Source organism: Aythya fuligula, chromosome 8 (assembly GCF_009819795.1).
Source record: "Aythya fuligula isolate bAytFul2 chromosome 8, bAytFul2.pri, whole genome shotgun sequence".
NCBI classification, from domain to species: Eukaryota; Metazoa; Chordata; class Aves; order Anseriformes; family Anatidae; genus Aythya; species Aythya fuligula.
This window is the reverse complement of record NC_045566.1, coordinates 6,052,399-6,079,489: the sequence shown is the minus strand read 5'-3', so window position 1 is coordinate 6,079,489 and position 27,091 is coordinate 6,052,399. Positions and strand designations below refer to the sequence as shown.

Sequence of the window (27,091 nt, the reverse complement as noted above, 5' to 3'; positions counted from 1 at the left end):
CTGAAGGGGACATAATGCCCCTCTTTTTGTAATGTCTTGCAGTACCTCTAGATGCAATGGGGTAGCTAAGTACTATACTTCCACAATAAAAACACAGAGAAAAATACACTTTTAGATAAGAGTGAATCTGATCTCTACCTCGCCTTCTTGGGCTGCTCTGGCATTAGTAGTGAGCTGGGTAATCACCCGACTCTTCTCTGTTTGCAGACTGGGATAAGATAGGTGGTTTCCCAACATAAACACACTTTTTTCTCCTTCCTGAAAACATGGTGTTAATTTTGGTCTGTGGCTTCAGGATGCTGTAATGAAGAAAGGGTAGCAGGCAAATACATTCTGGATCTCTGAATCAGTAAGAATAAGCAGCCAGCTTTGCTTTGTTTTTATTTTTGTTTCAGTAGAAACACGCTTCCCACAATAACTTTTGAAACTTACACGTGGCACAGACAGGGATCAGTTCCAGTTGATATGAGCCTGGAAGAAGAGAGGGAGGAAATAACTTAATTGCTTTAGACTTTGGTTCAGCTGGAGTCGAGAGGAAAGAATCAGTGTGGGGATTTTTTTTGGGGGGGTAGGGAGAGGAATACAGCAAGAAGGTCGTGGTCTTGGTGAGGAGAGCTCCTCTGCGGATTTTGTGAAGGTACTGTACAGCATGCTGCAGGGCATTCACAAAACAGGTGGCTTTATTCTAAAAAAAATACAGCACAAAACCTAACTCTGCTGCCAGTGATAAACAGCTGTGTTGCTTTCTTGGAAGTATTGCTGCACTTAGAGCATACCGTGTTATAAACAGCATGTTCCTCTCTTTTTTTACCAAGAGGGGAAAAATAGGAAATGTGAGACTTTGGGCTAAACGTGACCGGAGAGGTTTGAGGGGTGGGGGATAGTTTTTTGGTGTTTAGTACTGTAATATGGGGCTTAGAAAATATAGAAGACATTGGGTAGATTGGGTGTTAATGTCAAATGCTGTGACTTTGCCTCTAAGACTTTTGTAATTTCACAGCCTATCTATCCCAGGTCCCTGAAGATCAGTTAATGTGTTAAAAAAAAAAATATGGGGGGGAGTTAAAGGGCAAAAAAGATGAAATACAGGAAAAACTGTTGATCTCTCTGTTCCTGGCTAATCTGAAACAGGCCCCCAGGGAGTGGGAGAACATTCCCACCTGGAATTCAGATTTTGTGTTGAATGCAGCTAAAATTCAAGATCTAGTATCAGACAGTGCAGCTCCAGTGTCCTGCAATGAAATGCTAAAGCACACACCGCCTCTGCGTCTGTCAATTCCAGCATGCTTGCTTTTGGCACCTCTCAAAGATCTCACAAACTGTGTTGACAAAAAGCAATGGGAGATTGTTTCTTGCCCAGGTCTTTATATTCGGACTATAGCTGCTTCCTCTTTCCTACTCACATTTTCCCATATGGTGACTTTGGAAAATTCCTCTCTGATTTCGTTGGAAAGTGCAGGAAACTCGTTGGTAGAGGGTTGCCTATTACTCTCTCTAATTCTGCTGCTCACATCTGGAAAGGATCTGGCTTGGAAAGGGGAGACTTGCTCTGAGCTCAGCGCATGTAACTGACATGGCATGAGCTGAGGGAGCCTGTGGGGGCAAGAGAAATGTTCTTCTCCATTCATCTGATCTCTGACAGCAAAGGTGAGTTTCTCAGCACTTTATTTTTTTTAAAAGCTGTATTGCCAGACATCATCCAGCAGCCTGCCTTTCAGCTATAGCTTTCAGAATAGATATCAAATGTAAGCTACAAATTTACTTAACCTGTTGATATTGAAGGAGAGGATGTTTTTTCAAGTGTGCATGTGTCCTGTAAGAAATGTGTGTGGAGAACAACAGATGCAGAGATGAGATATTTTGAACATGAGCCTGCTGTTCTTTGAGGTAGTTGGAATTGCTGAAAACCTACACTAACTCCTGAAACTTCAGCTTACTTCTGGAGACTGTGCCTTTTGGTGCACCCTGCCCCTGGGGCTGTGCTGCAGCAAAGTGCAGAAATCCGTGGTGCCTCTGTCTGAACTCAGAAAGATGCAACCACAGAGAGCCCTGATCTTGCTTTCAGTGTAACTTCAGTCTCTGAGTGGAAGAGTCTGATCCAAACCCCTCTGACAGTGAGGGAAGAGTGCTCTTTTTAGTGGGTTTCGAGCTACCCCTTTAATAAGATTTCTTAATAATGCTTTGGATCAGGCCTATGGGAATGAATTTAAAAGGAGTGAGTTACTTCAGGCTTTCTTTGAACTAAAAGAAAATCAAACTCATGCCTGGTTTTACTGCCTGCTCTCCAGATGCAAGCAGATGTTTCTGTATCTGAAGTGTCTCCCTGTGGCACCAGAGCAGCATGCCCTTCAGAGGCATTGTAGCAGAATCATACCTATTGATGACAGTAGGGTGAGACTGTCTAGGAAATTCTAGTATATAATGGATGCACTATTTCATGCTATTTTTTTAACATCTTTTTTTGCTATAGATGTGGAAAAATCAGCATGTTGCAAATATATAGAGCCCAATACCAGTCATGATGTAACTGCTATCGAAACGGTGTTGGCATTGTTACAGCAAGGCTGCTCTTGACCTGTATTTAATTTTTTTCTTCAGTTTTGCTTGTAAATATCTGTAACAGTAAGCTGATATATAGGAAAAAAATAACTTTGTTAGAGATCTGATTCATTGTACTTTCTGAGATTATTTTCTCTAAGATTTCTGAAATATTTTCTGAGGTTAGGTCACCAAATACTAAGGATTTTACTAATCCCTTGTTGGCATGTTCATATGGCCAATTTTGATCTCACTGTTAATATCTAGCTATATTGCCATATAAGGAACACCATCTGATCTCTGGAATGCTTTATAAAGGAGATTAATTTCATTATATTCAGCTTTTACAGATATGGAAGCTGTGGAATAGTGGAGCAGGGGGAAGAGGGATCAAGCAAACAATGTTAAATTCTTAAAATCACCCAGCAAGTTGGTAGCAAAGACCAGGACCAAAACAAACCAAACCCATCCATATCTCAGGCCAGTGCTCTGTCCTCTAGTGCCACCCTTCTCCCATTTCTTCAAGTGTAAGTCAGTGTTTAAAGAAATTATTTAACATTGTGATGACTGGGACTCAGAGCAGGATCTCTCCAATGCTTCCCAAGCACCCAAAGTCTGCGAGAGCCGCTGAGTTCAGCTGGTGCAAAGCGGCAAATCCCAGGGATGCAAACAGAGCTGTGCTGCTCTGACAGGTGCCAGCCGGGCTCTGGTCGGTTCTTGTTTCTCATGCCTGGAGTAGTTCTCTACCTGGAGTGGTAGGAGTATTTATTTCACAAGATCAAAAATCTGTTGTGCTTGTTGTCCTTAAAAGATGAGCCTAAATAAGAATTTCTCATCACTGCTGAATACAAAGGATAGTAGAAGGGGAAAAAAAGGAAAGCCATCCCCGGCTGCTACTGCAAATTGTTGTGTATAAAATCTGAGCAGGGCAACAAACGAGATGGGGGGGGGCTGGATGAGGGCCAGCTAGCTGATCTGGTAGATACCCAACTGCTGTTTGCATTATTTTAACCTGCTGCCAGAAAGATAAAAGCTGAGCGTTAGCCAGGCCTCTAAGGGTCGGATCAGCACCGTCCAAAACCAATAGGCAGCCCGTGATGTTTTCAGTAGCGGGGCGGTTTTGTTCCCCTGTTAGCCAGGGCTCCAGAGCAGCCCCTGAGAGGCGTCCTGGCTGGCGGCTGGGCCAGTTTTCCAGCGCACCTCCTTTCCATCCATTCTCGCTTCCCTGGGCCGGCGTGACCAGCAGCTACACACGAATAACATTGCAAAACCTCCTCTATAAACCTCCGGGATCAGCTGGCGTTTCTCAATATAAAAACACGCAATAAATAACGTGGGCGGGCAGGGGGGCGGCAGCTGGGGACCCACGGGGGGTTTCAGAAGGGACCGGACCCCCCGGGGAAGGCCTCATGGGGCTGACCCCGAGCTCTTTCGGCTTCCAGGGGCGATGCCGGCCGGCGGCCGGGCGCTGCTGGCGCTGGGGCTCCTGGCTCTGGGCTGCGCCGCCGCCACCGCCGCCGATTTCCCCGAGGGCTCCCCCGAGAGGCGGCGCCGACCCCCGGCCCCGGCCCCCGGCTGCCCCCGGGACTGCGGCTGCACCCAGGAGGGCGTCGTGGACTGCGGCGGCATCGACCTGAAGGAGTTCCCGCTGCTGCTGCCCGAGCTCACCAACCACCTCTCGCTGCAGGTACGGGCCCGGCTCCCCCCCGGCCCCCTCAGGAGCCCCGCTCCCCAGCCCCACACAGCCCAGAGAGCGGTGACCCGCTGCTCAGCACAGCCCTTTGGAAAGGCTTGGGCTGCTGCCCAGAGTCAAGGGGGACATTTCACCCAAACTCTCCACACATCAAAGGAGGAAAAAAGATTGGATTTCTTCCCTCTTTATCCTCTCCCCAGCTCCAAGAGAAGAATTTTTGTCCAAAGCAATATACATATATATATATATATATATATATATTTTTTTTTTTTTTTCTGGCTAAGGCCTTCAATTCTGAGGTGTCTTTGAAAAGTATGGACTAAACTGCTTCATTAATATAGTCTTTGGCAGCTCTACTTAGCTAAAGTATTGTAAGCACAGCACACTGGTCCTGACACAGAGCCAACCAGTGGCTCCCAGTGTCTCGTCTCCTCCAAGCCCCCTCCCTGCAGCCTGTGCACGCAGCAAGGAGTGCTTGAAGTGTGGCTGAAATCATCCCTCATGGGCCTAGAAGCAGCACCAGAGGGATGGATGGCCTCAACACAGGGTGACAGCCGGTGCTATGCTTGCTGGGCTGAGTGCAGTGAGGAGATTTTGGGGTCATTTTACCCAGGAAGCTGTAACACCACAACCGCAGCCATTGGTTACACTGTGGAGCCTTCATGTCTTTTCAAGACAAAGGCACACAATAGGAGACTCAAACTTCAGGTAGGAGCCTGTCCTGGACTGTCCACAACATGCTTTGCTGTTAGGGTCCTAGATCCCCATGACCAGCATTTTGGCAGGCATACTTCCCTGCCCTTGCTCTGACACCTCAGGACGTGAGCAGGGCTGGTGTGTGGCAGCGCCGTGGCTGTTCCTCCAAGGTTTGGTCATGGCTCCAGACTTCACAGTGCTTCTTTGGCTCTTAAGCAATTGCTTGTTGTTTACTGCTCCTGTTTGCCAATTCTGATCAATGGTTAAAATGCCGTTTTTGTTCAAAGCTTTCCATCCAAATGCTGTGTAGTTAGAAAAACCGTAATGTAAGCTGGCACCTTCCTCAGCAGATCTGTTCCAGGCATGTGCTAGCCATGGCTCCCACCTCTACTGCCAAAAGCAGAGAAGCTACTTCGAAGCAGCAGCTGTCACTTTCTGTGTATTAGCTTGGCTTCCAGCTCAGTGGGTCCTTGACTTTTTTAGTCCCCTAGATGCTAAAATGCTAGAATCACTCGTTAATGGTCTAAATGCTAGTAAGCCTGTTAATGAAAATCTGATGGCAGTCACTTCCGACAGTAAAGTCAGTGAAACTGAACTCAGTTTGACTCTCCCTGCTCATGACAAGTTTGCAATGGGACAAAAATTCTTCATTTTAAAAACAACATTTAAATAACAGAATAAACCTGAAACTCTACGGTGCCAACCTCGTAGCAAATGCTTTGCTGCAGCTACATGTTTGGCTGTGGCAGATGGATTATAAACCTTGCCAGGCATGATTGCACTCTGTGTGCTACCAGTCCATAAGCTGGATATTTACGGAGATGAACACAGAACTTGTTTCAGGCCTTCAAATGCTGCTGGGTTTGGATGTCTTGGTTTTGAGATCCAAGTTTGGCTCATTATGAAGAGAAGGCTGTTGACAGTGATTTGACATGGTGGGTTCATTTCCAAGTTTTACTGGAGTTCATAGTCTGGGTTTTATTGGGATCCTTCTTGGATTACTTTGCTGATGATTAATCCTCTCCTTTTTCTTAGAATAACCAGATAGAGGAAATCTTTCCAGAAGAGCTTGCTCGTCTTCACAGGCTAGAAACTCTCAATTTGCAAAACAACAGGCTGACTTCAAAAGGTAAGCCAGAAGAGCCAGGAAGTGCACAGAGACAGAGCCTCAGCAACACCAGCTTGTGCAGTGGGCCCAGTGGCAGCTGATAAGGAAGCTGTGAGGAGTGATGGACTCACTTGACTGGAGTGGTTGGCTGTAAGCATCACTCCTTTAGCCATCACACAGATTGTGGAGGCACTTTATCATCTGAAACATAATACTCAGTGTATAAGAATGCAGCCTTACTGAACCAGTGGAGGAGACCTGGCAGCAGCACTATGTACTGTGGCGTGAGATCTTCTCATCCAGGAAACTCCCTCCAGTCCCTCAGGCACATCAGTGCAATGCACTTGAGAACCAGAAATGTCTACATGCTGAATGATTTCCTTCTGACTGACCTCGTTTCTTAATTCACTTGTTTAGTTCAGTCAGTCAATCCAGTTTGGTTCTCATTGAATTAAATATAAATATATATAACATATATTGCAAATATTGCAACTTCTCCCCTTCTAAAAGCATTTTCATTCTTGTAGGCAGGCTTTGTTTGCTAAGCCTAGTGTTTATTAGAGAAACTTGATAACTGGTTGGTGAAGAAAGTAGAAGAATTTTGAGTAAATAATAAGACAGTAGGATATGCAATACAAAGGATGCAATTGTTCTTAACATGTGTGTTCAGTTGCTCTGATTTTTCTTACTATTCTTGTTGCAATGATAGCAAACAGCTTTTATTGAGAATGTGGGCACATTATGCATGGGACCCAAACCATATCACTCTTACGTAACACAAGGAGGACTGCTTAATAGATTCAGACCTTGATATTAGTACCTTTTGGGTGTGATGTTTCTTTCACAAGCCTTGGTGCAGCTCTAAGTTTTACATAAGTTTTGACATGGGAAATAACTTTGCCTTTGACTTTCAGTTTTCTAAGTGCCAGGTCAAAGTGTTATTTGCATCCTTTCCATTGTGACTGCAGTAGTGCTTGTGTGCTCAGCTGGATGTGGGGTGATTCAGCTGAAAATTAAAAATTATTGGAGGACGATTAGCTCTGAGCTGGATCAACTCTAAGCTGGTTACTGCATAGCTGTACGGGATTGTGGGGAAGCAGCACAAGAGAAGAGTTACAACATGCAGCTACTGGTGTTACTTTGGCAACCTCATGGTCATAGATCAGATTGATCTGATCATTAAACGACCTCAGATTATGTCCTGCCAAGAAAAGTTTTCTGCAGATTCATGAAAAAACTACAAAAGAAACTTCTCAGATAGCATGGTTGCTGCAAGCACTGATAATCAGCTGTACAGCAAATCTATGCCAGCTCTGTACTTGACCTCTGTCAGCGGGTTGGGCCACAACCATGTATGCTTATAATTTTTAACAGTCTGCCATTGTTCTTAACAGTCTGTGTTGGCTTGATTTGGTTTGGTTTTTATAAAAAAGCAACAATAGGTCTGAATCAGATTGTATCAGTGCCAATGAACGATATCTAAATCTTCTGTTAAAATATTCTCTGAGAGAGAGAAAAATACCCTCTGGTATTTTCAGTCAGAGAGGCAATAGGGTGCCAGTGTTACTGATCAGAGCTATTCCTGTTTCTAAGGGCTGCCAGAGGAAGCATTTGAGCATCTGGAGAACCTGAATTACCTATACCTGGCAAACAATAAGGTAAGAGGCTCATAAGGCTTTCAGAGTTCTTTTCTAATTGGGCTCTGAAAGTTAAACAAGCAAGTTTTCAATTCTTTTTAAAATAGATATCCTATGGATGTAAAATTGTCCAAAAGTGATATTTTAACAAAGGTTCATTTAAGGTCAAGACAACCAGTTAGAGCCCGAAAAACTTAGAGGCTACACATGCTGGTATATTTTGAATGCTTATTTCTTTGTGTGGTTGGTGGAAGCTTTCCCTTGTGTGTGCAGGGAGATATGGAGAGCCTCTGCACCTATAAATTACCCCTGTATGCAAATAAGCTGTGGGGGAATGGTGTAAAATGCTGCATATCTCAATTGGATGAGGCTGGGTTGAAATACCAGTGAATAAACGCATCCTAGAACCTGTGTATGAGCTCTCAAGATCTGCAAAATACCATCCAGTTTTCTCAGATCCCCATTCGCAGTAGGTTTGTTCAGGGGGGATATCCACACACAAGTGAAACTGAGCAGATAATGAATTTATTCTTTTTGCTGCAGTGGTAGGAGTTGAATTTCTTTTTTAATGGAAAAGATCCCATTTGGAGGATCCAAGGTGATTGTCATGACAGAAGCACATTTTCCTTCCTGCCAAAGCAAGGAAGTGAAATGTCTACTCATATACCCTTACAATACCACCATACCCACCCTTAATGGTGGTTCCCATTATGGCTTTTTCTCTGGTCATCTCCCACAAGTATTTGCAAAGAAATGAGATGCCACAGAAAAAAGTTAAAAATCAGGCAGAGCTTCTTTCGTCTACAAATACCCTTCCCTTTCTTCCTTTGCTCTCTCTCTACATATCTATATGTGTGTCCATATATACATATTTTTATTATCCTTTTATAATCTGTGACCCTTTGATGTTTCATTTATATACATGTGGCCACACTGAGGTTTCAGTCATGCCAAGACATTTCCAGAATCACTCCATGGATTTCTGTGTGGAGTGATTGAAAATAGAACCCATTCTTTAGTACAGTAACATTGTGTTCTTTTCTCTCTTTCAAGCACCATTTCCATATAACAATCTTGGCAGTTAATAACTCCATAAAGAGGAACAAGCCAGACTGTGACTAATATTCCAGAACTTCGCACTCCAGTTTTCCCTGTGTGACAAAACAAAATGTTTGGTTTTTCTGGCTTCACTGCAGAGAGAAAAGGATCCCAAAAGAAAATGCAACCATCAGCGAATGTCAGAACTAGTTATGGTGAGAAGTTGTGGACCCACAAAAATAACACATTTCTTTATAAATCACAAGCCAGGACAAACCAGATTGGCTTCAAACTGCATCCACTCTGCAGTGGGAAATGATGCAGATCAAGTAACTGTGGTGTCTGGAGGAGAGCAGGGATTTGCTGGTAGTTTGCTCCTTGTTTTATTTAATATTTTTTATGCTTTATCTTCACTTGTGATCCCACCAGATATTATCTTTCATTAAACAAGCTTAGCTAGTTGGAGAAAAAAAATATTGTAATGGACTAAAATCCTGCAATGGCTTATGATTAAAAAGTGCTTTAAGTAAAGAATGGTTGCTGTAGTTTCCTTTAGAATTTTTTATCACACTCATGATATGTATTAATTAAATAGCAGCTACAATAAGCATTGTTAATAACTGAAATCTCTCCCATCAAACTGTAGATCTTGTCCTGAGCTAGTATATTCATCTAGTATACTGAGACAGTATATTAGATGAAGCTGTTCAGTCACCTTTGATTTTGCTGAATTACAACAATCCAGCAGTAATCCTTCAAGCAGTCAACCAGTGGAGATCAATTAGCCTCATGACTAAGTGCTGAAATGCCAAAGCAAAGTCCTAAGCAAGCGAATGCTCTTTTTGGATGAAACTTCTCTTTCTCTTTCCTGTGGTTCTGATGTTTTTCATTTCATATATCTTAGACATTCACTTTGTTTTGTATGAAAGTTATGACCCAATAGACAGTGTTTCAGGAAAAAAGCTTTAATGTGCCACTGTGTATGAAAGTGATTAAGTTTATTTCCTGTGTCTGTTATCTCAGAATTATGTTGTGGTAGAGACTTAGTTCTGTCAGCCCTTCCTAATCAGAGCTGAGTGTCTTTATGCACTTCCATGAGATCGTATCTCCCAGGTCAGGAGGTGAGAGACTACCAACAAAGTCAAGGGCAGTGCCGTGGCAACAGTGGTATTACACAAACACCTCTTATTTCCACTGCTTAGGTACTCTCTGTACATATAGATAGGAGGGACTGAGAGATCTTTCCACTTGTGTTTGTGATCATTAACTACTTAAGACAGTTTAAGGATTGCACAGATGAGGATTAGAAATAGTATATAATGTACTTTCACCCTTTAAAAAAATACAACTGTATTTTGAGTCCAGTAAGTTACAAGTTCATGGCTATACACATCAATACACACTTGACAAACTAGCACAGAGGTTTTACTTTAGGTAAATACATAGTATAAGTGTTGCGTTAGATCTTCAGTAAAGTGTCTGTTCTCTCATACATTATTCATCTTCCAAATAGTTCTGTTCTTACACTATTATTAACAACCGATTGCTCTTTCACATAACAGTGCTGTGAGGAAGAAGCTTTACAAATTCAAATAATTTCAAGCTAGAAGGTACATTCCTACCAGTTCCCAGAGTTTTCAGTCATGATCTCAAAGCCCTAGAGGACAAAAAATACAGTGTCTCCTTAGAAAAGAGTCCTTCAGAGTATACATAAAATATTTTATCAGTTGTCTCACTGCTGCTATAGTTAATATATGTAACCACAGTGGTAGCACGTGCCTACTGCAATTCAGTAGTCTTCTGTTTATGTACTGAAGGATCATATCTAGCACAGCATCATGTTGAGAATTTGTTTCCCAGGGAATTTGTTTTCCATCTTGATGCAGAAGTCTGCTGGGTTCATGCTTTCCACAAAATTGTCCTTCTGTATTTGGTTTCTGATGCATCACTTCATCAGAACAAGGTACCCCCATACAATAGATCTTTGCTTTGAAGTTCCATTTGATATCCCATCATTGAACTCGGAAACATCCCTGCCCTTTGGGAACCTGTGTCCTTTGTTGAAGAGATCATTGTAAATGCACACAGTACTGGAACAAACACACGAAGTGACACTTCCTCTCGCAACCAACATACTTTCATTTGGGAGTAAACAGTAGGCCAGTGTGAGGTGGGTTGGATTTTTTTGGCACAGCAGACTGAGGAATAATGAACAATAACAAGCAATGCATTTGCTTTCAGAATAATAACTTCTTGACTTCTTCCACCAAAAAGAGGCAGGATTCTTCCAACCAAAACAAATATTCACATATCTTGGAGCAAAAGTCTGTCTCCTTCCTGGAGAGATTAGTGAGTGAGGACAATTTGTTTTTGTTCATACAATCTGCATTCTGTTTCATTTACTTTTGCCTGTTCAGAGAAAATAAATTTGCAAGTGTTTTGTTGATGGCTTTATACTTGGTCAAAACATTTGTTGCATTTAATTGGAATTGCCCCATATATTTCTTTTTCAGCTAACGGTGGCTCCAAAATTCCTCCCGAATACCTTGATCAGTGCAGATTTTGCAGCCAATTATCTCACTAAGATATATGGACTCACATTTGGACAGAAACCAAACTTGAGGTAAGGGATCAGAAAGTGAAACAAGAATAGTGTGCTGCTGCTGCTTGGAGGTAGCTGGTGAGTTAAAGAAACAATCTGGCTAAGCCATTTTATTGCCTGCTCATACTTTTTTGAAAGAAGCTGACTACTTGTTAATTTCACCATCAAGGATCAAATAACCTCTCAGACAAATACATTCCGAGGTCTTTTACTAGCTGCCAGACACTTTTGCATAGATAAAAAATTATTTGTCTCCATTTTGGCTATGCTTCAATTTAAAAGGAAGAGCTTCAGTTTCTCAAAATGGGGATTTATGGCTAGAAATTGCCAGATATTTATAATCCATTCATTAAAAAGAAGAGTCACACTGAATGTACAGTACTCAATACAGTTGAGTGTAACTCAACTATGTTGAACTTAAGCATAGTTACCTTCCTCTGGTGTCTGAGGTCCCTCTGCTAGTTTCAGGTTGTGATTTTCTCAGCTGGATACAGTGCAACACATTAGTCCATCTCAAATTCATCTGTGTGTAGACACATCTCCTGTGAGATACAGTCTTTTCCAAAGGCCTTTTGGGTAGCCTCTTTATATGGACACTACAGTGTCTAAATCCTGCAGAGACATCTCAGGCTCCTTTGGTAGCAATTTATGAATCCAAGTTTGGAAACACTTAATAATCGCTGACCCAGTTGAGCTCCAAGAGCCCAATCATGTGATGAATTGAGGAACTCTCAGTTCCCTCTGATTTCACTGAGAGCAGAAACACTCTGCTTATTAGGCCTTCAGTCTCATAGGCTCTTGGTAGCTGAAAAGGCAGAATTGGACACTGATTTCTGGCAATATCTCATCATAAAAGAAGCAGGATTTATATGTGTTCTTCCTAAATTTGAGTTACATAAGGTGCCATATTCCGATTTTATATTAAAATACTTACACTTCTTCTGAAGCGATTTTTACAAACTCTCCCACACCAGTATTCATTTTAATCAGAATGATAACTCATTGATTTCTGAAATTGCTGATATCACATTCTAATTCAGTTGTTTCATTTGGTTTATTTGCTCCCAGCGGAGTTCATGGTCTCGCACTGATTATTTGGAAAACAGCATTTTCTGAAAGGCAAATATTTGTAAGTTAAAAGTACACCTGACCATGAAGGGTGAGCTCTATTTTCATGTGACTCTGGACCTCCTGGAGTGTGTGATCACACTATTGTGTTTCCATTCTGAGCCTTTCCTTCCTTTCAGAAAGATGTTGCCAAGTTCTCTGGAACTGGTAGAGAGTCCAAGTCCACTTTTACACTGTGCTCTTTTTTGCAGCTTTAATCTGTCTCCATGATTTTAGCTGCCTGCTGCATCGCAGGGTACACACAGGGAATGAAGGGGTAGTAGTGATCAGTAAAGTCCTGTAATTTCTTTTGTTAAAAAGAAGTGAAATTATTTTATTTAGCAGTTAAACCAGTAATAACTTCATAGTTACTTCATAACTTTGTAACAACTTCAGTTGCTTTATACAGAATTGCAACCCGTGCAAGGAAGATTAAATCTTTTTGTTTGTTTGTTTTAACCTGATTGGGGAAACTCTTTGGTGAATATTAAAGTTTAAATGCAAGAAAATAAGGAACTCTCTTTTTCTAGATCCCAAAGGGTCATTAGAAAATCAAAACTTCTACAGATAAAAGTTTTAACCCTCTCGAGTAAACCCACAACACTGATGTGTTTTGTCCCTCTTAGCCAAGTACAAAGCTAGATCCAAATGACAGAACTGATATTTAGATTTCAAAGCATTGTGCAATCCCAGATTTGCATTCTGTTACTTGTTAAGAAGGTGAGGCTGCTTATGAAATTCATATTCACATCCAGGTTTGGAATTAAATAGACCTACATTTTGGAGAGTATTTGGATTAAGCATTTGGTTGTGCATTTGGTTATGCCTCCCTAAATTAAAGGGCATGCTTTGAAAACAACTCTAATTATCTCAAGGAAAGGAGAATAGACTGAACCACAATTTTTCAACAGCTTTCTCTCAGTAAAACAAACAAAAATAGGTCTAAGTGTCTGTTTATCTATCTTCTTCTTCTGGCAGATCTGTGTATCTTCATAACAACAAACTTTCAGATGCTGGGTTACCCGATAGCATGTTCAATGGCTCTGATAATGTGGAGATACTCATCATGTCCAGCAATTTCCTGAAATATGTTCCAAAGAATCTCCCTCCAGCCTTATACAAATTGCATTTAAAGGTAACGACACCAAGCTTCCGTATTCCTTTACAGTTGTGACAAAAGTACTGTGTTTGTATGGGATTCAAACTGCACAGCCAAGTGATTTCAGTTCACTTGAACTTTCCCAGGCCCACTGTAAGTCTTGTAGCTATCTCCTTACTTTTTTCTAAGTAATAGTGTGTTTTTGCAAAACATGAAAATGCTCACAGGGGATAAAAGTGCTTTTCAGTGTTTTCAGGAGAATGAAAGGCAAATGCCCATGTGGTAGCACTGTTGGACCCTGCTTGAGTATAATCATATTAATGCCTGGTAGTACAAGAAGGTAGATAGATCATTCTTCATGGCCATTCACTAATTGGCCTACTGGTTAAGTTTGCCACTGATGATGGTGTTTTTCCTGACAGCTGCTTACCCCCTAGATGTTGGCTTTGCTCACTAATTCCTATCACATAGACTGCTGTTCCCTATCATCAGTGATTTTTGTTTGCTACCGAACTGGCAATTCAGTCAACACAGAGAAAGTTTGGATCGGTGATTCTTCACTGCTACAACTTCTCCATCAGTAGTGTAACAGCAGAAGTTGTGGTATTATCTACTCTCCAGCATTTTTAATTCCATGTCATCTGATTTCAATAAAAACATTTCATGATGTCTGCGCTAAAGTTCTTAGCTTTTTTAGCAATGGGAGAGCTGCAGTGGTGGGGAATCCTGGTTCCGTTTGTTTCTCGTGTTGACAGCTCCTTGGACGTGTGTAGACTGAAGTCTGTTATCAGCCCCTGGTCTTATGCAGTTCTGTGTTGCCTCCAAGCTTTCTTTTCCCTTGAAGATTTCGCTGCTAAATCCCATTAAAGTCTTCTAGAAAATGGGCTTCTGTAGCTTGAAGAAGGCAAAGGGTCTGATCCTTTAAATTTCTTGAATTTCTCTGCAAAGTGTGAAGTTACTAAACCCCTGGGTTTTATTGGCTTTTTTAATAACTGTTATCTTCCAAGGGAAGGCTCAACTTTGAAGACTGCTAGAACTTTTATACTTCCCTGCTGTTGCCAACTGTGTTAAGGGCAGAGAAGTGGGAGAGAGAATCAGGCATTTTGTTTTAAAGTGCACTGCCTGTCAATAGTGACATTAAAATTGATGTTTTGAATGGGGAAAAAAAACAAAAACAAAAACATAACATTGAGAAATGGGAAATAGCAAATAGTGGGCCAAAACTGATTAAAAGTACTGTAGGTGTGACAGGTCTTTCCTTTTCTTTCGCTGTTCATTGAGATACCCAGCTGAATCAGTCTGTGGTGGTATCCACTTTATATTAGTTGGGACGTGTATCTCATTTAGCCTGCCAATCATATTATTGCATATACCTTAACAATGGAAAGTTTAACATTCAGAGTTTTATATATCCTTTTATAATTCCTACTGTACCTGTATGGAATTCCTAAATGGAATTTAGTTTTATATTTTGTTCATATCTGCCTGCTGGCTACTCCAAAGCCACACTAAGCAATAATTATTTTGGAAGGAGTAATTATTTTGGAATGTACATTGCAGAAATACTAAAAGAATGTCTGGTTCACAGCTTCCAACCAAGCATTAGTTGCCTAAATTACATTGTAGATTTTCACATAGGTGCAAGGACTACGAATACAAAATAATTCCTCCTGGGGTCCCAAATTCTAACTCAACCTAAAAATTCCATGGGAAATCAATAAAAAGAAGTTGTAATATTTTAAGCTATTATTTGTATGTATTTCTTAGGCAGAATTATAACATCCCCTGAAACAACTCATGTCTGCCTGGTATTAGCTGAGTAGAACTCGAATGTCTCATGTTGTTTCATGCTAAATAATGTGCTGTGTGTTTCTGGTGACTCTAGAACAACAAGCTAGAGAAGATTCCCAAAGGAGCCTTCAGTGAACTTACAGGCCTGAGGGAGTTGTATTTACAGAATAATTACTTGACTAATGAAGGAATGGACAACGAAACTTTCTGGTGAGAATCACATCTGTAGGTTGAACCTGTGTTTGTGAATGTCTGCCTCGTCTAGTATAGTAGTTCATCTACTTAAAAGTACATTTATTAAAAACGGCACTATGTTATGCATTTCTCTGCTAGCTCTAGATGAAAAGGTGTAGATTTAGATGCTGCCATTGAAAAGCAAAGGTTGTGGTGAGCAGTGTGAATTCACACTCCAGAGTACTTGTATACGAAAAATAGAACACTGCACATCAGACTGCACCACTCCTGATGGCCACAGACCCAATCATGTGAGGTGCTATCTGCTGTCTGAGAACAGGCAACCCAGAGCGATGGTGCAGGCTGGTCTCTGTTCTTCCAAACAAGTCAGAAGTGAGGCTACTCAAAACTTCTCAGTATCAAGGGCAGTTAACTGGAAGTTAAGGCCAGACATTCATCTTTGTTAAACCACTTCTGTGTTTCTGTGACCCGAAATCAGCAGCCACAGATACACAGTTGTGAATTCATCTGGCACAGCTGTACCCCAGTGCAGAGAGACTGCTGGAGTAAGGGGGGATGTAATGGTGCTGCTCAATAGCCAGATGGCTGCAAAAGCTTTTCTAGAAACTGGTGCGACTGAAAAAGCCTTTGGCTGTCCTAAATTTAGCCTGGGACTTAGCGCTTCAAAATGTTAACCTTTGTCTCTGCTTGCACTGAGTGCTGCCCTTGTTTTACCTGAAAATCCAGGCCTGCCTATAGCTTGGTGTGAGTTATCTAAACTTTTCTGATCTCCAGCAATGAAAAATTTCTTTCCTTTTCCACATCCCACTCCCAGAAACCTCCTGTAGTATTTTACTTTAGCTCTGTTGTGTCACCCTTCAGGTAATGTTGGACGTATCATTTCTGTTAAGATTTTGATGAACAGAGTACAGTGGCTACATCTAAGGCACCAGTCACAGTCAGCAGAGGGGGTGGATATTATGCTGCTGTTGTGATATTAGCTGTACAGCACAGCGTAATCCTATTGGAGATGTACCCAACTGGGGAGGCATTACAACTTGCAGCAGTGAAGTGCTTTACCCAGAAAGTGTATTTGTTCATTCAGAACATACTTGGATAGCTCTGAACAACAGCGTAGTAACCAGTGAGTAATGTCTGCAATGCATTAGTTCTTGTATTTCCTGAAAACTTTCTAGTCATCTGCAGCGGGTTATGTAGTGCCATGCAGATTAGTCTCTTCATAGGAGCTTCTCAGTCCTGGCATATAATACCACTGATCCACATCCAGTTGGTGTAAGTGGCTGGTCTGAGGATTTATTTTAGCTTCAACTGAGTCCATGGAATCCAGATTCAGTAGCTTACACAAAGCAGATCTAGCCCTGACTCACTTCCATAATGCTGGAGGGTCAGGAGAAGTTCAGTATCTTAGTCTAGGACACTGAATTAGCATTTCTACTTTCCATAAGAGCAATATTTCATCATCTCAAAAGCAGGCTTGCTTTTCAGTTTAAATATACAGTTTCAGAGACAAAAATACTCTTACTTGGACTACATTTCTGTGAAATTGAGAGCTAAATTATGTTTTAATGGTGATCCCATTGCAGCTTTTTTGTGAGGCACTGAAATTGTTCACATTGCTATTTGTACTGGCAAATGAGAGAACATTAGACTGCAAAACTGATCTCAGGTCTCATCCAGGTGGCAGGGTTTGGGTGTTTGTGTAGTCTAGCAAGGTTCTCTGCTAGTTTGGCCATGGAGCAATGACAGTGCCTAGTCCTTAACGGCAGTGTGGGAGCTCCCTGTTTTGCTGTCTCCATCAGTCATTTTGTGAGACAAAAAAGGGCAGTAACAGGAGAGCTGTGCCGGGGAGAAAGACTCTCAAGCACAATTGTAAAGACTGTAAAATCCTAGGGGAAGTTGATTATCATTTCACCTTGCAGAATCTAAACAGAGAGTGTTTTCTTTCCTGCTTTCCCAAGGAAACTGTCTAGTCTCGAATATCTGGATTTGTCCAGCAATAACCTCTCACAAATCCCAAGTGGTTTACCTCGAAACATCGTCCTCCTTCACCTGGAGAAGAATGCAATTAAGGTGATTGGCAGAGATGTCTTGACCCAAATTAAGAACCTTGAGTACCTTCTGCTCCACAATAACAAACTAAAAGCCCGAGGTATTCACCCATTAGCCTTTCAGGGCTTAAAGAAACTGCACACTGTCCACCTGTACAACAACATGCTGGAAAGGATTCCCAGTGGTCTGCCCCGACGAGTGAAAACCCTTATGATCCTTCATAACCAGATCTCTGAGATTAACAGGAATGACTTTGCTACCACTTACTTCCTTGAAGAGCTGAACCTGAGCTACAACAAGCTCAAAAGCCCCCAGATCCATCGGGAGGCCTTCCGTAAATTGAGGCAACTAAAGTCCTTGGATCTTTCTGGAAATCATCTCAGCACAGTGCCTTTTGGCTTCCCAAAGAACTTGCAGATTCTGAAACTGAAGGAAAATGAGATAAGCATCATTCCAAAAGGGACTTTGTCTGGGATGACAAAACTGCGGGAACTGTATTTGAGCAACAATAAACTGAAAGTCAATTCCATTTATTCAAGAGCATGGAGAGAACTCAGCAGTCTCCAGGTAGAAACATCACCTTCTCTAATTGTGTTAGTAATGCTGATGTCCTCATCTGTCTGCCTAAGCCAATTTATGTAGCACCAGTACTAGCTTTGCTCGGTACTCATGTTTTAGGCTTGCATTGTAAGTGCTGCATGCTCTGTTTGTAGCAGTAGAAATGGTGTGCTGTTGTGCCAGAGGTAAGTACCTCCCACTGCTGACCAAAGTGGTGGTCTGCCATGTACTGCTAATTCTGGGAAATGTGAAGACATTTTTGTTTCTGAACCCTAACAGTGTCCTGTATATTCAGCTAAACATTAACAAATGTTGTCATTAAAACTGAAAGTATGTGTTTCAAATAACTTGTATCCCAAAAGATCTAAAATCAGCACTGAAGAGAGAGCAGAAGGAAGGAATGCATAAACAAAAACACTCTTAATACTCAAAGCCCCCACATCAGCTTATAGGCAGTCAGGCCAAGCTGCAGGATTTAGCAGCTCAGCTGGTTAAGGCACCTGGATAGCAGTTAGGAGGTCTGGATTCAATCAGCAGTCTTGTCATTTGCTTAATTGTTGGAGAAAGTTAAACACAAACCATAAGGCAGGCAGGAACAATCACATTTGCGCTGTGCAAAATGACCTTTCAAAATTGTTACACTGGCTAAAGGATTTGTCTGCATTTCCTTTTAGGCAGCAGCCTGTGTCCTGCAGTAAGAGGTTTTACCTGTGTCATATGGCAGCCATCGAGGGTGCATATGGGTAGGGCACTGTACAAGCAAACTTTGTACATCTGAGAGCAAAGCAGGGATAAAGAATGTGGAGTATATGTCCTACTGGTCCCCAGTGTGTTTTCAGACATTCCAGGCATTTATCTGTGTGAACATTGCTCTTTTTGTTGTCTCTGGAAATAAATGAGCATGATTTTCAGGTAACGTAAATGAGCAGTGCAGGAACAGTATCTGTAGCGCTGTTGGTTTGCATCAGCCATAGATTTGGTTGGTGACTTTAGTGATACATTTTGCATTTGTTTGGTGCCTCGGTGATGTGTGTGTGCATGCGTGTGTGTGCAAATATATCTGAGATGGAATGTAGTTTGGAAGGAAGCTGGTGATGAGAATTACAGACACTGGAAATGTTTCACTGCAGTAACTTGATGAAATGTAGCCATTGTCACCTGCCTTTTTTCAAATCCCCCAAACAAAAATGGGTCATTAGGCAGCTATAGCTACTGGTTGGAATTACAAAATTTCAAGTTTGACTTTATTGAAAGGCCTGATTCATTGCAGTTTCATGATACTTTTATGCTGTGGTCACTCCCCTGTAGTCACTGTCAAGCCAGAGTAATGCATTGCTGAATGAAACATGGGCCCTTCAGCTGTACATACCCCACAGTAAACACTGTTCATTTTAAACAACGTTAAGGTAGTAGCACATATTGCTAGACTAATGGCCATTTTTGGCTGTGGCTTTTTCTTAAACAGTCTTACTACTTGTTAGATATTTCCATAGTAGTATACATGAATCTGATTTTTTAACATTGAGGGCTTAACTCTGCACTTGGCTAATGAGTTAGTGCACTGGAGATTGGACAGATAACAATCCCATAAGATCCTGATTGTGCAAGTACTTAGCATACAGTGCAGTCCACACTGTTTCCATGGAAATCACTGAAGACTATCTATTTGCAATTGCAAAGCTAGGCATTTGCATAATTGTTTGCCAGACTGGGATTATGTGGAGAATAAAAACACCAAAATCACAACAATCATCCGCAGAACTGTAACTCTGAAAAATGTGTAACTAGTATGTTGGCTTGGTGCTATGAAAATGCTACAATACAGGATGACAAAACACTTATTTTGATCCATTTCCTTGCTTAAGCTCATCTAAGAAAGTATCACAGACTTTAGTCCTGAATGTCTTTGTTCATTGATCTATGTGAGAATATTTTCAGGTGTTTTTATGTGTAAATTTATCTAATGTAACCTTAGCTAGGGAAGCATTTGCAATGACAGCTTCCAAAGAATATTCTCAAGCATATCTGAAACCCAGTCTGTTTTAACTCACTGTAAATAGCCATGGGCTAAAGCTTGGGGACAGACATAAAGAAATGTTCAGCTGTGTAACAAAACAACATGGTATGGCATGTGAAATTATGATGTTGAATAGTAATGTAATAGAGCAGAATTGTCACGGCCGCACTTACCTTGACGAGAATTAGTAGTAGATTAAATCAGTTTATGCTACAGTTAATATCATTTCAGTTTTCCAGCATGAAATCAAACTCAATCTTTGTGCATGGCTGACAATTTACAATTTCCACTCTACACAGAGCATTTGTTGTTTTCCTGACCTCACCAGAAGGTAAAGGTGCTGAAGCAGACTCACCAAAGTACCATCTGAAAAATAAAGCATGCTTCCAGATGAATTTCAAACCCAAATTGTGGATAAGCTTTGCATAAACATCTTATTTCTGTGCTGCTACCATACTAATTTTTTTGTAAATGCACAGGGGCAACCTTATCGCTCTCTATGGGTACCTCAAGGGAGGCTGTAGCGAGGTGGGGGTTGGTCTGTTCTCCCACGTGCCTGGTGACAGGACGAGGGGGAATGGGCTTAAGTTGAGCCAGGGGAGTTTTAGGTTGGATGTTAGGAAGAACTTCTTTACTGAAAGGGTTGTGAGGCATTGGAACAGGCTGCCCAGGGAAGTGGTGGAGTCACCATCCCTGGAAGTCTTCAAAAGACGTTTACATGTAGAGCTTAGGGAAATGGTTTAGTAGGGACTGTTAGTGTTAGGTCAGAGGTTGGACTCGATGATCTTGAGGTCTCTTCCAACCTAGAAAATTCTGTGATTCTGTGATATGCATGCATTATATCCTTGTGTATGTATGTATATATGCACATAAAAGCAGTGGATAAAATTTTAAAGGAGAGCAGTATGTGTATATAGCCAACCTTTAAAAGCTCTTTTGTTGTTAAGCTCACTCCTCTTTTTGAATTGCTGCTAATATTTACGTTCAATTATTTATTTAACCCTTGTTGTCTCTTCCTTTCAGTCACTAGACATGGCTGGCAACCAGTTGCTTTCTATTCCATCAGGCCTGCCAGAATCTCTAGAATATTTGTATCTTCAGAACAACAAGATCACAACCATTTCAGAGAATGCTTTTGAATCCACACCGAAAATAAAGGGAATTTACCTCAGGTAGGGTCAAGTTTCTACTTCAATGTGCAAGGTTTTTCTTCTTTATCCACTTTATAATTGCTTGGTTTTCAGAAAGTATTTAAAATACTAACTTCTAAATAAGCATTTTTGTTTTGTAGAAATGTGATGAAGCTATGTTAATCTGCTCAGAAAAGACATAGGTACACATAACATGCCTTTTCTCTTGACATTGTCCATGCCTTATTAGAACGGATTAGGCACCTTAGAAATTCTGGGAAATTAATGTTTAACAACACTATGTCATATTCCAATATTTAGCTGTGAACTAAAAGTTTACAGTCCAGTTATAGGACTTCAGCATTGCCTTTGTCTGTTAGCCCTGGATTTTGGTACTGTACAAAAAAAAATCTGTCATGGGGCTTCTATGACTAATCTTGACGTGCACATTTCTTTGATAGTTTTGTTAGAAACAGATGACAACGTAATCAACTGTCACAAATGTGGCAGTTATGTAACTAAGTTTAGAAAGCTTTTCTGTTTTTTGCTTTTTTTTTTTTTCCTACTCTGTCATTTGGATGAGGACCTTGTTTATTAAATTGTGTTTTACGGGTGGCAGATACTGACCTTTTTTACACATAATGTAAAGTCACAATGAAGTAGCTGATTTAAGCAGAGTTACTAAGGATTTAAACCACAAGAAGTGAAGCCCGAATCTGGCACAGTAATATATTCAGTTTTAATGTAACAACATACTATTGAAGATATAGCTTAGAAGTAAAATACAAAATCTTCCAGAATATGCGATTAAGCTGATCCCATGTTCAGGAATGCCTGCTGTCCAACATTAAATATGGCCTTGTTTTGTCTGTGTGCAACAATACTGCCCTACAGTTCTGAATCATACCTTTTTGGATGAATGATTCCATACCAAGCAAATAAAATTAAAATGTCTGGTGTAAATTAGAGCAGTCTGTCTATTCAGCTGCTCATATTTATGAGATTTTTGTGAATGCTTGGATGCAAACCAGAAACCACATACCACATTCTATATTCCTGTATAAAGAGAAAAAAAGAAATTTGCAGAACAGTTTTGCTGACATATTTAGGAGGCAACTCCACCCACGTTAAGCTGTATTTCTTAATGGGAGGCAATTAATCCATGTAATAGTGTGAAACAATAATATACATCTGGAATATTAGACAGAATACAATTTTAAGCATGTTCAAGAGTAAGGAACGAAGCAGGAAATGTGATGGGTTCTGAAACTTCGTATTATTTTATTTACATTCTTAGAAACCAAAATAACATGAAAAATTATTGTATGTTGCCATGTTTCTAAAGAGATACTTTGTGCCAGTATTTCATGTATTGTGGGAGAAGAATTAAACTGTCAAGGGATGACATGGAATCTCATGGAAAAGCAAGTTGCACTTTGAAATATTGGCAATGGAGCAGATGCCTTTCCTGTCTGGGAAGGAGAAAACAGAACGCCAAGAGAAAGAATTTGTGGGGGAGGAATTTCAATATGATTTTTTTTTCCTTGTAGAATACCTTTATAGAGGGGGGAACAGGGGCTGGGTAGAGAAAAGTAGGAGTTTTTTTGAGAGTGTGACCAGTGGACTAGAGATCAGTGGGAGATACTTAATGTTTCCCAGTATTTTCCTGCAGGGTCCTTTGCAATGATATGCAGTGCTGTCAACAAGCTTTGCTCAGTCACTTTGCTTGCTTGCTTGCTAATCTGTACCTGCTTTCCCTTTCTTTTTATGGCCAGAGGAGTCAGTACTCTGCAACCTAATGTGTCCAGAGTTGGGGGGGAGGGGGGAACAAAAAGTGAGGGGTCTGGAGGGGGGAAGATTGATTTTGAGCTTCAACTTTTTATTGTCAGCCAGAACCTTTGTACACTGTTCAGACACTTGAAAGATAATCATCTTTCCCTATTCCTCATTTCAAAATTCAGTTCTGCATGAGGAGAAATCAACACTAGCATTTTTGGCGGTTCTGCTTTCTTTACAAGGGCTGGCATCTCTGCAGTGCTGTTGTGGGTCAGAGTAAAGTCATAGTAACTCTGCAGAAAGATTTTCTTGTAGTCTCCTTTCATTTCTGTGTTGGATATAAAAATGGGCTTATTTTAACAGTAAGGTCTTTTGTTTGTTTGTTTAAAGGTTTAATAAGATTGCAGTTGGAGCACTGAAGGAGAATCTCTTCCAAAGCCTAAAGTACTTACAAGTACTGGATATTGAAGGCAACCTTGAATTCAGCAACACTTCAAAGAATAAGGATGACTCAGAAGAGGAAATGGAAGATGAGGAAGAGGAAGAAAACTGAGATAAAATGTGAACTCACACAAGTACATCATGTTGGAGGTAACAATTGAAGTTTAGTTAAATCAGAGAGTGCAGTTCTTACACTCTCACTAGATATTTCCCCTCTGTAAATAATTCCAATTACAAATACAATTGAAACATAACAAGTAGATGTCTGAGCCCTAGATTCAAAGACTTGCTAAAACATGACCAGGAATTGCAGAATTAAAAAAGATTAAAAATACTTTTTTTTTTTTTTTTTTTTTTTTTTTTTTAATTGAAACAGGCAGTATATGCCTTTACTTTGTCAGATGCAGTGGACTTTTCATAATGCCTCCGGCTTAGAGCCACAGCAGAGACAGTAGATAAATATGGAAGATAAATATGAGGTCATTATTTACCAGTTCTGTTTTTTTGTTTGTTTGTTTGGTTTTTTTAAGAAAGGTGTTTGATGATATTTTTAAGTAACCAGTTCAAAAGTAAAACAAAGAACAAACTCCAGTTTACTGATGCAGAAGACCACGTGAGCTGAAAGTGGATTAAAAAAAATCAGACAAATTAAAGGGAGGTAGTCCCAGCAGTAACTTGTAAACATGGCATTAAGATGCAACCTCTGTCTCGGGCAATCTCTAAACCACTGACCGCTGAAGTGGGTTGGAAGATAATACTGTACTTGAGATATTTCTTATGGAGAGTATATCCACTTCAGGTCACTTTTGGAAATGTTATGAAGAACTGGACTGACTCTTGGTCCAGGTTAGCCATGCCTAAGTTCTTAGAACAACCTATGCTTTTGCTACTGATAAGTCTTGACAAGGGTTCATTGCTCACTTTACCCAGATTCACTGAAAAGCCTCTTGCCAGATACAGGTAATAATTGCTGCTGACTTTGATTCCAGACTGGTGATACTAAAATCTCAGCATTCCACAACCAGTCTGACCAGCCACTTGAACCTCTTTTCTTTTAAAATGCAGAGGAAAAGATGAAAGGAAAATTATATTTTAAAAGTATGTATTTTTATTCCATAAGAATATGTATCTGTTTTATGCATATCTTAAGCCTTTTATATTCAAAAGGGATGATGAGGTTCAAGACACAGCCCTCTACTTTTGGAGAGCTAAACACCAAGACTTTGAAAGAAATGTTTAGTTTTGTCCCAAATCACATTTTGTCATGGGAAATGGCACAAGGAATTGCTAGGAATAGTGCTAATTCACTGAAATGATGAAGGAGGTTGGAAAGGACAGAAGTTACTTGGAAAGTTAAACATTAGACCTTCAGGCTATGCTGTGTCAAATCTTTGTGGGAAAATAAATAATTATGTTTAAAAACTTAGAGTATATATAACTTCTTTATCAGCACATTGCCGGTTTGGTTTGGGGCATGTGCAACTTGTCAGCAGGCACTAAATTTAGCCTATTCTGTATTCTGTTATGTAACTTATTTTGTTTTTCTGATGTTTTGCAGGAAAGCATATGGAAAATTACATATATGTCTATGTGTATATATCTATATAGATATATAGAGAACACTTAGCAAAACGTGCAATGAATTACGCAGAAACTGTTATGGCACTGGGCCAGGCTTATGGAAGACAGTGTGTTACAGTGCCTTATTCAGGGAGAGACCCTGAATGCCTTTCCAAAGCTTCCAAATCATCTTATACAAGACCCAGGATCATAAGGGATTGCTCTGGAACTCACAAAAGCTGGCTTTTGTTTCTTCTGTTTTTCTTCCTTCACTGTTTCCATCTGTAATAACAATATGGGACTGTTTTGAACACATGCCTTCAAATGCTGTTTTTGTCACTGCATTTTAAGTGAACCATGTTGTATATGCTTCTTTTCTTTTCTGCCACCCCAAAGAAGCTGTTGTTGATCAGGCAAGATGAGTATTTGCAGTAGTTTCATGTGTGGAGCAGTATATGAGGCATTTGGGTCATCAAGCAGCAATAATATGTCTGGATTAAACTATTCCTCTGTTAGAACAATGTGTATATTTGGATGAGAAAAACAAATTAAGGCTGGATCCCAAAATATTTTATCTCTACTGCCAAAGCCTGCAGTATATGCCTGTTTTAGAAAGGTTTTAAAATAAAACAATTGCTCTTGTGAATATATATAAAAAACTATGTCTACCTTCCAGAGGTTTGGTATAGTTTGTGTCTTGCTGTTATTTGTCCATGTGGCAGTTGTGTGAATGTCTTGGAAGATATGTCCAGAAGACTGAGTAGTGGTATGCAGTATGTATGATATATGTGGCAGAATTTATCATATATTGTATATCATTACATTAGAAGTGAGACTAATGAAGCAAAAGAGGTGAGTGAGTGTGAGGGTATCTTAAGAAGAAACTGTTAAGCGTCAAGTGAAATTTCTTTGTTTAGTTCAAGTCTTGAGACAGTACCTGCTATCGTACTCTCTTAAAGCCTCACCTGTTTTATGATGTTGAATATTCTCAGCTCCTGTTCAAATTACAGAAAATGAAGAAATCAAGGAAAAGAAGACTTACAAAGGTACCTGGATGGCAAGGTTCCCTTCTGATTATAATGTCCTTCATCTGAGGTAGCTAATCTGCTTGAGGAAATGGTCTTTTCTTTTGAGGATTTCTGATTTAACACGTGTTGTTTTGCACACTGTATTCCAGGATTTACTTGGAAACACAGTTGGCCTGATTCTTTACCAGCTGTTTTTCCTGATGGAGAAGATCTAGTTCCACACTCCCTTTGGGTTCTTGTAGCACAACAGCAATTTTGAGCTGATACTTTCTAATTTACATGATTCAAGATGGTCAGGAATCATAGAAGGAAAGATTGCTTCCTGAAAAAAAAACGAACAACTTGGCCCTAAACAATTACAAAAAAAACCCACAAAACAACAAACCTAAAACCTTTTTAAATACCAGCTATACAGCTAAGCAATAAAATAGCCTTCCAACTAACTTTTGGGACAGATTTCTATGTGAAATATTTGCAGAATATATCTTAAATTACTGAGGTATCTCTAGTAACAAACCCTAGTGACCAGTTTTGCTAGTCTTTGGTGAAATAGACTTATTTACTATACTCCTGAACAAGCTGAGAATTTGCACACTTGTACAGTTTTGTGTAGAAGTGTTTATCTTTAAACTTCAATGCCTTACACTGTGATTCTGTGAGAATCATGGTGCCCCCAAGCAACTTTGAATTCCTTGAGAGTCTGGTGGGGAGAATGCAGTGGTGAAAGCACCTTGAAGCACCTTTATGCACTTTTTTAGAATCAGGTCCAAAATTTCAAGATGATGAAAGTTTAATACTTAAGCGAGAGTCAACCTCTGCCAAAAGAGACCCACTGACAGTCAAAGGGGCTCATACTATAGACTGGTACAGTTAAGAAACCCTTTTCCAAGTTTTTAGTTTTGTTTTATTTATTTTATTTTATTTTGTTTTGTTTTGTTTTGTTTTTAATACCAGCACACTGAACTGTCCTTTGGAGGGGACAATTTTTCACAGCAACACCAACAATGCCCACCCACACCTAGCCCAGT

The 27,091-nt window shown here is 40.3% G+C and overlaps 1 protein-coding gene across 5 annotated transcripts; it reads left to right on the top strand.

Annotated features, from left to right (window-relative positions):
* The first annotated feature begins 336 nt into the window (after positions 1 to 336).
* On the top strand, positions 337 to 25,897 carry PODN (podocan). Of its 5 annotated transcripts, none has more exons than XM_032192479.1 (12): positions 337 to 637; positions 1,522 to 1,647; positions 3,981 to 4,225; positions 5,963 to 6,056; positions 7,629 to 7,693; positions 11,224 to 11,333; positions 13,398 to 13,554; positions 15,404 to 15,519; positions 17,463 to 18,120; positions 21,152 to 21,300; positions 23,425 to 23,625; positions 25,034 to 25,897. In XM_032192479.1, exons 2-11 carry the CDS (start codon positions 1,611 to 1,613, stop codon positions 23,585 to 23,587), a joined length of 1,794 nt encoding a protein of 597 aa, XP_032048370.1. In that variant the 5' UTR covers positions 337 to 637; positions 1,522 to 1,610; the 3' UTR covers positions 23,588 to 23,625; positions 25,034 to 25,897. The 5 variants fall into 5 exon arrangements, with proteins under 5 accessions (XP_032048370.1, XP_032048369.1, XP_032048368.1 ...); XM_032192478.1 differs by having other exon boundaries at positions 1,460 to 1,647; XM_032192477.1 differs by having other exon boundaries at positions 1,455 to 1,647.
* The last annotated feature ends 1,194 nt before the right edge of the window (positions 25,898 to 27,091 follow it).